Source organism: Electrophorus electricus, chromosome 18 (genome assembly GCF_041902795.1).
Source record: "Electrophorus electricus isolate QZ-2024a chromosome 18, ASM4190279v1, whole genome shotgun sequence".
NCBI lineage: Eukaryota > Metazoa > Chordata > Actinopteri > Gymnotiformes > Gymnotidae > Electrophorus > Electrophorus electricus.
Window position 1 is genome coordinate 3755848 of NC_137514.1, and position 10629 is coordinate 3766476.

At 38.8% G+C, this 10629-nt stretch overlaps 1 protein-coding gene and 1 long non-coding RNA gene across 3 annotated transcripts; both read right to left on the reverse strand.

The window, feature by feature from the left end:
• Positions 1-545: 545 nt before the first annotated feature.
• Positions 546-1536, reverse strand: LOC145651959 (uncharacterized). Its single transcript, XR_014118138.1, has 3 exons — positions 1502-1536; positions 872-1103; positions 546-606 (listed from the first exon to the last, which is right to left on the reverse strand). It is a non-coding gene; the product is annotated as an uncharacterized LOC145651959 (long non-coding RNA).
• Positions 1537-5426: 3890 nt separating this feature from the next.
• On the reverse strand, positions 5427-10384 carry LOC118242610 (B-cell receptor CD22-like). Of its 2 annotated transcripts, none has more exons than XM_035534584.2 (7): positions 10122-10384; positions 9051-9120; positions 6828-7088; positions 6595-6697; positions 6347-6389; positions 5994-6064; positions 5427-5612 (listed from the first exon to the last, which is right to left on the reverse strand). In XM_035534584.2, the coding sequence occupies exons 1-7, from the start codon at positions 10143-10145 to the stop codon at positions 5606-5608; spliced, it is 579 nt and encodes a 192-aa protein (XP_035390477.2). In that variant the 5' UTR covers positions 10146-10384; the 3' UTR covers positions 5427-5605. The 2 variants fall into 2 exon arrangements, with proteins under 2 accessions (XP_035390477.2, XP_081556914.1); XM_081700788.1 differs by having other exon boundaries at positions 6595-6694; positions 10122-10382.
• Between the last annotated feature and the right edge of the window lie 245 nt (positions 10385-10629).

Consider the following 10629-nt stretch of genomic DNA (forward strand, 5'->3'; position numbering starts at 1 on the left):
GTGTAGGTTGGTTCCTCCTTCTTTATATCTGGTGTAGTTCTGCACAGGTGGGGTGGCATTGTTGCAAGTCAGAGTCACTTCACTATTTCACAGATGGATAAAAAGACATTATTTGGAGGATCTAATACCCACAAAAGGAGAGAATGTGAAGAAATGAATATAGCATATTCTGCCTGAAAGGAGGAACAGGGAGACTACAGTTATGGTAAACATCAACCAGTGATACAAAACCATGTAGTTACAGCTGTGTAGTGTCTATATAAACGTTCATTAGCTGACTTGTATTTGAACTTGCATTATCCACTGTTCTAAGAACTGATTTTGGAGATGGAGATGATGTATGGTTGTGCTACCATTACTAATGTTTTCACCTTAAATCAGGCATAAATAACACCATGTAAAGAACGAATTTGATAATAAAATGTCTCAAATTAAAGATATTCTATTGTGACGTCATGAAACAAGAGCAAGGTGCAAGTGAGGAGCATAATTGTTTAATTCCCAAATGCAACCAAAGACAGAAAATACATTTTCAAAGTAACTTACTAAGCAGAGCCTTTAACTTGAGACAAGGGGCCATCATTGTAACGCACTGAACTCAGGCACCTGTGGGGTTTAAATAGGGTGCAGATAAATGAGGTCTTGGTCTAGGTGATTATTCAAGTAAACAGGTGATTTGGATTGGGGAAGTGAATGTGTGCAGTGATTGGTGGATGTGATCTGTAAGGGCTGCCTGTGTACCAGCGAGGGTCTGAGATCTATACATGTTGAAGATTTAGTGACTCTTTCGTGTTTCATTGTGTTTTACATTTTAACTGTGAAATTCATTTAGTAATAGTTTATATTATATAATCAAACAATGTAAACTCACATCTGACAGTGAGAGTTTGAGCAGGAGAGGGGAGATGTTCATATCCTCTTACAGCACACATATAACTGCCTGCATCCTCACTGCTGACTGGCTGCAGGTGGAGTGGGTTTGTATTAGAGGATAAAGGACGTCCATTTTTGTACCAGTTGAATGTTGTATGAATGTTCTCTCTCTGTCACTTCAGAAGGAGTGTTCACAAGGAGCTCTTGTACAATGAGATACTAATGGAGGGCTAGAAGAATTAGAAGATCCTTTAAATCATGCAGGAAAATATCAGGCAAAAAATACCATGATATTGCGGTCACCTTTCTTTTTTTTACTTTAATTTGAAACTTTAATTTACTTTAATTTAGTTTTGGCATTTGCTAAAATCAAATTGTGTAGTACAAAGAATATATGAGCATAGCCCAAAATTAGCTTTAACAACTCATTAATCAGCTTAATTACCCTCAAACCCCTTTAGTGCAAATGTGCATCACAGTTAGAAAATGGTGATCATCTCACCTGTGACTTTGAGTATAATATTATGGCCCAGCATAGTCATAAATGAGCTTCAACACTCAAATTCCTCTGGGCAAAGGGACACTGTGCATCACAGTGAGAAAATGGGGAATCATGGATTTAACCCACCTATGACCTTGACAGGATCTCCCAGCCATTTTTCTTTGGGTACATTTGTCCTGAATCAGAAGTAGTAGTTACATTCATCCTCCTCTGTTACATTATTCAGTCTGAGATAAACAACACTTCTATCCTATCTCTGTGATCCCAAATTCCTCTTTCACTTCAAGGTGTTTTGGGTATGTATAAGTGCCATTCAAAGACACTATAGACCCTTGTAAAACACATGTTTCAGTTTGGTTGTACTTCACACTCCATTTTGTTCCAAAGACTCCTGAAACATACATATGATGCATGAAAGAGGTCATTAGAGAAGTCTGGGCCCCATAATTGAGTGGGGGTTATCTTATAGCTTCACTTCTCTCCTCTCTTCTGAGTTAAACCCCAAAGTGGGAGGAGATCCATAAGCCTTGTAGCAGGGTGGGAGAAGGGCTTCAGAATTAGCAGAAATTAGTGACTCTTTACACAGGAAATGTGGTATGTGATAATCAGAAACAAGTTCGAGTTTGAGCTAGAAGTATGTTACATCACTATTTATTAAAGCAATTTATTCGAGAATTCATAATGATACTATTAAAGTTACTGTTAATTTGGCAAAGTTTTTTAGTACAGATCATTTCAATGGACGACATGGATGAAACCACTGCAAATCACAAATGCATAAGAATTTGAACAAGCCAAATCATTTGAAAAGTTATAAGCAGCTACACAGCAAACTTTATATTTTGATTTTAGAAAGAGGGATTTTAAGATGGAGTGCTCACCTTCACAGTGGAAACGGTAAAGCAGAGCAATAGAGGGCAGACACAAATGCTGAGTAGAGATTTATACTGAGTGTTAGAGATGTATGTCAGAATTACAGTCCAGAGATGAACAACTGAATAGAACAGATCTGGAATACAATAACAAACACAACACAGAGATATAAGTGGGAAACACTGACCAGAGAACGCAGACCAATATATTGTACAGGATGATCACAACAACCAGACAAGATATCATAGAGGAACTCAATGACCAGCGATGAAACATGGCCAACACAGGCCTTAAATACACAGGCTAACAAGAGGATAATAAGAAACACCTGAAACTAATAAGGGGTAGAGAAAAACGAAACAAGAAACTAAACCTCGAAATCAAAACAAAGACATGAGGCAGGTTGCCAAGGGTATTGCTATGCTAGAATAGGGGAAGCATGACATGGGAGTATTACATTAGTGGAGCCTTCTAACTGTACAGAGAAATGCAGATTACATCAGCTAAGATATAAGAGGAGGCATATCCTAGCAATTTCCCACACAACCAATTTGCCACACAACCTTTGAAAGCATCAAAACTGGATTGTGAAGTGCAGGGGGTGCTGAGTGTCAAGCTGTATGCTGATCAGGTTCACAGCTTACATTTGTGACAGACTACAATTCAAGCAATTGAGGATTACGTGCCTTTCTCAGGGGCCTAAGAGTGGCAGCTTGGCAATGTTGGGGCTTGAACCAGCAAACCTTTTTTTCATTGTGGTATTAAGTGGATGCCAGTTATATTTGACGCAGCACTCTTGAACTCAAATAAGCTCCTGCACCCTAGAGCTGCTATTTTCAGAACCTTGGACAGTACTCCTACTTTATACATATGCAAAATTACCCATGCTTATCTTACACTGCCATCTAGAGAAATGTTTTTGTAATTACCTGCTTTCTGTTTTACATTCTTTAACCCACATGGATGTAACCCATCTTTCATGCAAGCGACATCAACTTATATTTGCTGACTGAACTGAGGTCTGCATTTGATCTGATTCAGCTGAGGTCTGCATTTGATCTCATTCAGATGAGGTTTGCATGTTATGAGCTGTGTTTTGCCTCTGTCAAAGGGGGGATTAGCAATTACAGTGAATATATTTTCATTTTCTCTTTGTGTGGAAGGAAAGTGTAATGTTCACAAATAATGACCAATGAAGTTATAAATAATCAGAGGCTTATCTTTGAACAGATTACATGTATGAATAAGAGCAAACCACTGTGTTCCTCCAGTATCCAAGCTGAATTCAGGAGAGACAGATTGATGCAGCATGAAGGCTGAAGAGCCCTGCAGAGAAGAGTGTTTAACAGTCAAACTACTAGTTCATGTCAAAATGTTTCACAGATGCTACACCTCTGAGCTGTCATGTTGTGTGGCTGATGTGTTTAACACCTTGGAGATCTGATGACTAGTATTTTCTCAGCAGCAGCAGCAGCCACAGAGTGTGAACACACAGGAAGACCTGGTGCCATAAATTCCAATAGGAATCCCACAGGTCTGAAAGCCCCATCAACCTAGTCCGAGTTAAGCTAGTGCAGGATAATTGTTTATTTCTGAATATAAAAAGCAAAAAATGGGCTGTGTCGGCCTGCACAGGGATACTAAAGAAGGCAGAGCAAAGATCAACCACGGTGAAGAGTGTGTGTGTGTGTCGGAAATTATATTTTTTATACTAGAGACATCTGGTATAATGGGTGATATCTAATTTAGACATTATGTCATAACCCAGAAGATTAAATTGTGAGTTGGGAATATTCACAAATTGATGGTGAAAATGTATTCCACAGTCAGTGACAGGTGTAACACACTGAAGGAAGGTTTTGTGGGAAGGAGATGTGCAGCCCATTAACTCCCACAGAACTAATGGATGCTCCAGACGAGACCCTCATGTTTTGTCCCACTGTTGAAAGACTTGAGTCAATGGAACCCTGTTTTTTTGCTTGTTTGATTTTTTACAAGGGTAAATAGGCAAGCCAGACTCTTTTTCCATTGCCTCCTGTTTTTAATTTAACTAGCAGGTCAGAGTGTCTTTCATTAAGCTGTCATATATTTTGGTGCCATGATGTTTAACAACAGCTATTAGCTAATAAGTCCATGATAAAGAGTTTAAAGGAATTATTTTTTGTCAGTCTTATAGGTGCTGGTAGTGTGGATCTAATCCTTACATGATGGAGCTTTTGTTGTTTTGTAACCTTATTTGTAAGGGTCGGTGCCAGGCCGAGGCCTCCTCCGACCACCAGAGGGAGGTCTTGAGTCAGGCACGCCACTAATTAGGCTTAACGCCCAAAAGCTGGGCTAGGTCTATATAAGCCCAGTGACCCAATGCTGGGTCTTTGCCAAAGTTCTGAGCCAAGTTCTGGGTATTGAGGTCTGTGAGCCCTTGTGTGACACCTCACTTCTGTGCTGCGAGGGTGTCTGTGTTTTTACACGTCTCCTGCCTTCTGCAGTTTTCCCCCTCAAATCTGTCTCTCTCCTTAGCCTCCAATTAGCCATTACAGCTCCTGTTTTCTGGTTTTGTTTGGGAAGTTTTAGTTTGATTTTCCCCAGGGCATCGGGGCTGCCATCCTTGGTTCTCCCTTTTCCCACACTCGGCATGGTGTTTAGTTTTTCTTTCCCTCTAGTGTTGTTGTCCTCCATTCCTTTGAAGAGCGATATACGCGCAGATTGTTTTATGGTCACAGCTGTCTAGCAGGAGCTCGTTCACATCATAACAAAATGGCTGAGGTTCACTCCTCACCTTTTGGTTATTTACTTTTCTTGTTTACTTGTTCCACGATCTAACTGTTCTGCACAGGGGCCAACCATTAAAGTGTGGTTGCTCACCCAGTAGGCTGTCGGTGTCATCATTTAGCTGACGTGGGTTCGAGCTCACCTTACATTATTTTGTTCTATTTTCATTGTAGTTCAGATTGCTAGAGTGAGAATCCCTGAGTACACGTACTGAACAAGATATAAACATCATGATGCTTTTGAGGAAACCGCATTCAAGTATTTTAACTGGATTAAAATTAATGGACTAGATAAAAATTGAATTAACAAATAATAAAACATTTAGATTTTAATTTAGATTTATTAATTAATTCGATTTTCAGAATAAGAACAAGGTTATTTTCCATCAGTACAAAAAAAAAATAAAAAATGAAAGGCTGCAACATTTTTTGCAGTTGATTACATTTTTTACTGTTGATTAACTAAACACTCTTGTCTACATGTGATCATCCATCTCTCTTCCCCTCTATATCTCTCACTCTTTTTGACTGCATTGGGATACAGCTGCAAGTTTAATTTCTCAGTGATGATTCTCTTAGTGATGTTTCCTTAAGTCCTATAAAAGGAAACACAGGAAAGAATATCAGATCACAAGGACGTTTGGAATAACAAAATACACACAGACACACACACACACACACACACACGCACACACACGCACACATACACACACAAACATCTTCATATTGCTTAACAAATTGAAAAACACAACAAAACTGCATGTTTTGGCATATCTAAATTTAATAATCTATTCCTGTGGATTCTATATAATTATGGTAATGTAAGAAAGCTGTGTATCGTAGTATTCATGCAGTATTCAGTAAAAATGAGAAGAGCTTTACACATCCCATCTCAAAAAATATTCTAGAGTGCTATCAAGATTCTAGAGTTCTAACTGAGTTCTATAACTGTGATGTAACTGATATGATGAACTCACTGCAGTATCTCATACACAGGAGAGCTGGATGTGGAAGTGTCACAGGTAGGACAGGGCTTGAGGCTGGCGTTCTGTGAAGCACAGAGTTAATGATGTGCAGTTTAATGAGAAACACTGAATAGCTTTATGGTTAAGGTTCCATTGGAGTTTTTCCACTAATGTTATTTTGTTGTTGACAGTCTGCATTTCAGATGGAGCTCTCATTCTGACATAAACAAATGCTAAAGATACAGAACTAAGACTGACACTGTCATTAAAAGGCTCTGATTTGTCATGACATGAATTCTATGAACTGTATAGCAGGTTTAAGACTCCTTATTGACAAATATATCTGGATTTCTGTGATAGCTCACCCCATAATCAGATTCATCTCTATTTCTCTTTTGCCTCTTGCCTCTGAGCTCAAAAAAACCCAAATGTCAGTGTTAATCCAAACAGAAAACAGAGAATAAACATTAGTATTCATAATATTGTATTTATGATATTAGTCATATTTTCAAGATTTCCCATATTAATAAAGTGCTTTTGGAAAGGAACAGAAATGAGGTACTATAAAGTTATCATTTCTACATGTAACTTATATTAACATCTTTCACTTTACCTTCTTAAACTTTCTCTCTTCATAAATAAAACTATTGAGAGAGGAAGTACAATCCCACAGAGGCCGACTCCAACAGCTATAGGCAAAATGTAGAAGTGACCTGCTGAGAGAAACAGACATATGCACACTATTGTTCATACACACAATATAGGGCTTTCATAATGTGAATAGCAAATGTATAAGTGAATGAACTGATCAATGAAAAATGAAACATAACTGTTTGACTGTCTCACCCTTTAAAGTGGCATCTATGGAAGCTGATTTCAGCATCCCGTGTTCATTCTGAGCTACACAGTAATACCAGCCGCTGCTATTAGAGCTGATGGTGATGTTGTATGTCTGTCCAGATCCTACAGGTGAGGTTCCTCCTTCTTTAAACCAGGCGTAGTTCTGCACAGGTGGGTTGGCATCACTGCTGCAGGTCAGAGTCACTGAACTGTACCCCACTATTTCACTAGCGGGCCTGATGGACACCAATACATTCTTTGGAGGATCTAACACCCACAAAATGAGAGAATGTGAAGAAATGAATATGGCGTCTTCTGTCTGAAAGGAGGAGCAAGGAGACTACAGGCATGATCTGCATCAACCAGGCATATATCCAGGTTCATTAATGGACTTGTATCCTCTACTGTTCTAAGAGCTGATTCTGGAGATGTTGTATAGTTGTCCCACCATTACTAATGTCTTCACCTTAAATCAGGCAATAACACCATGTGGAGAATGCATTTTATAGTAATGAAATGTCTCATGTACTCAAAGTAAAGAATATATATATATATATATATATATATATATATATAAAATTCTAATAAGACTTTACTAATTCATTGTATTTTTTGCATTTTAACTGAGAAATGAACTGAACTTGGCAATGAAATGAACTTAGCAATAATCAGATAATCATAAAATGAAACCAACATTGTAATCTCACATCTGACCGTGAGAGTTTGAGCAGGAGAGGGGAGATGTTCATATCCTATTACAGCACACATATAACTGCCTGCATCCTCACTGCTGACTGGCTGCAGGCGGAGTGGGTTTGTATTGGACTATAAAGGACGTCCATTTTTTTATCAGATGAATGTTGGACTGTCAGTCAGACTGCAGGTGGTTATACACGTCAGAACTGCTGCTTCTCTCTCTATTACTTCAAGAAGAGTGTTCACAAGGAGCTCTAAGACAATGAGAAAATCATCAAACCAAACGAATGGAAGTCCATCACAATTAGACAGCCTTTAAATCATCCAGAAAAACTTCAAGCAATTAAGAAAATTATTCTGCTGTCATGAAACTGTCTTGAATTTGCTAAAAAAATATGAGAGAAACAAATTGTATAGTACAAATAATATATCAGAGTAACCCTTAATCAGTTTAACCACTCTCAGTAATCAGCTTAATTAAACTCAAACGCCTTTACATGAAGTGAGAATGTGCATCATAGTTAAAAATAGGCATTAATGAACTTCAAGACTCAAATTCCTCTGGGTAAAGGACACTATGCATCACAGTTAGAAAATAGGAAATTAAAGATTTAACCCACCTGTGACACTGATCTTAACAGGATCTCCCAGCCATTTTTGTTCGATTACATTTGTTTTGATTCTGAAGTAATAGTCATCCTCCTTCGTTACATTAATCAGTTTGAGGGAGAACTTTTGCTGTTTATCGACATAACACTGGACTGTGCCTGAGTCCTTAGTGGGTTTGCAATATACAGGTGTGTCCTGTTCTCTATCGAATGGCTCTTTAACCCAAAATTCCTCTTTGACTTCCAGCCCTGCTGGGTATGCGTAACTGCCATTGATAAACACTGTGGACCCCTTTAAAACACATATTTTAGTTGGGTTGTACTTCACACTCCATTTTGTTCCAAAAACCCCTAAAACATATAATGCATGCAAGAGGTCATTAGAAGAGTCTGGGCCCCATAAGAGAGTGAGAGTTCGCTTACAGCTTCACTTCTCTCCTCTCTAACTCCAGCAGCTACTGCAGAACTCTGAGCTGATTCTGAGCTAAACCACAATGTGAAAAGAGCTTGTAGCAGGGTGGGGGAGGAGCTTGGGGAGAAGTGGACACTAGTGACTCTGAACAACTTAACGCTCAGTCACATAATATATGAGGTTGAATAAAGAGAAAAACAAACAAAAATATATCTGCACTTTGTAGTTATATTTGGGTTGTGAATTGTAATCTTACCACAGTGTGCTCTTAATCTAAGGCTGCCCTAAACTTGACAAAAACCACAAAGCACTCAGCAAGCTCTGTAGCAGTGGTGAGGGGGATGTGGGGGCTTTGGTAACCAATGTAAATTAACTTCATTAAATGGGAACAGTGTGTCAGAAAATCTTTATACTAGATATCAGAATTTTCTGATATCAGAATTTGTGCAGGTTTCAACAGTTTTGGAAATTTTACAAAGAAAAATACAATTTTGATGAAGACTGCAGTCTTACCCAGAGACATGAACAGAGTGATGAGAGTGAGAGTTAGAAGAGGAGTTCTGAGTGACATCATTAAACAAACCTGCACAGACACACAACAGCACACAACACAGCTGAGTTCATCACATTTCTGCTTCTGTTTACACTGTTTCAAATATCAGTCAGACTGATCTGATGCACATCTGTATTACTGAGGAGGTTTGGCTCTTGTCATCTCATTTCAATTCAGTTTTATTCCTTGAGGGCTATTTATTCTGGATCGAATCACAAAAGGATTTAGAGGAATCCTTGTCCAGACTGTAAATGAAAAAGGTGAAAGCAGATGAGATAAGAATAAAAACACAAAATAATTCTACCAACTTTAACAAAATAAAAACAACTTCAACTATTTTAACACCTCATCTCAGTATTACATACAAATGTATTTACACAGTAATAAATCAAGTACACATTGTATTAATAACAGTTTTGTTATGTCCTAAGCAGTGTAGAAGACTGAAGTGGCCAAACTGTATGTAGTGAGAGCTTGTTGTTCAGGTCTGTTCTAGGAGCTCTATTCTCATCCCACCCAAAAGATGAAGAATATTGACACCCAGCCAGCCAAACACCCAGCCAGCCAAACACACACACACACACACACACACACACACACACACACACACACACACACACGCGCACGCGCGCACACACACACGCACACATACAGACGCACACACGCGCACACACACACACACACACACACACACACACACACACACACACACACACACACACACACACACACATACACACACACACACACACTCTTTGTCACCCAGCCAATCAGACACCTCCAGTCCGTCACTCACCTGTTCTTCAACCAATCGTAGCACCCAATCACGTTTCCAATCACCCACTTACTGATCATCACACATATTACATATATTGTTTCACTCTCTTTATTTAAGCCCCTTATGCGCTAACGCTCCCTAGCAAGCCCAAACTGGCATACTCAAATAAATTATTGATAACATCGAATATTCTTAAAGTACAGTACATTGATCAACATAACATTTCTTAGGACTAATACAAGTACCTGCTTACCGATTTGCAGCCGTCTACATGCATCAGATCGCCACAAATCCCACGCTCGGGTAAATTTCCACAATGTGGCCTTTTAAAACATTCTTCCGCTTTAAGATAAGTTCTTTTGTCATAGAAAGTTAAATTACCATCAAAACAACTGTGTGAGATGTTTAGATGGTTAAATGGTATACAGAGTGTTAATAAAGTTATTTAATTCCGTGCTCACTTCTTTGCGTAAAAACACGCGTTCAGTTCCTTCGTAAGCAAACCCAAACTACGCAGCCTTTGTTTAACTCTAACTGCACGTTACTGACGTAAAAGTATTACTGAATAGAGCATTAGACCCCCCCCCCCCCTTTTTCCATTTTATATTGATTTCTATTGGCCATTGCAGCGCCATTGTCTTGGAGTGACAGCAATTCTCACCAAATGTTTCCAGGGCAAGCGGTGTGATTGGCAGTTGTTTTATCAAATAGAGGACGCTTAGACGAAAACGTAGACCCCTCGCTTGCCTTATTTAGTCATC

Coding starts and splice junctions, on each gene's coding strand:
- LOC118242610 (XM_035534584.2), bottom strand. CDS start 10,145: ATGCATGTAGACGGCTGCAAATCG. Junction 6,698..6,827: donor CATAGATGCCACTTTAAAGG/GTGAGACAGTCA, acceptor TGTTTCTCTCAG/CAGGTCACTTCTACATTTTG. Junction 6,065..6,346: donor GAGATGAATCTGATTATGGG/GTGAGCTATCAC, acceptor TGTGCTTCACAG/AACGCCAGCCTCAAGCCCTG.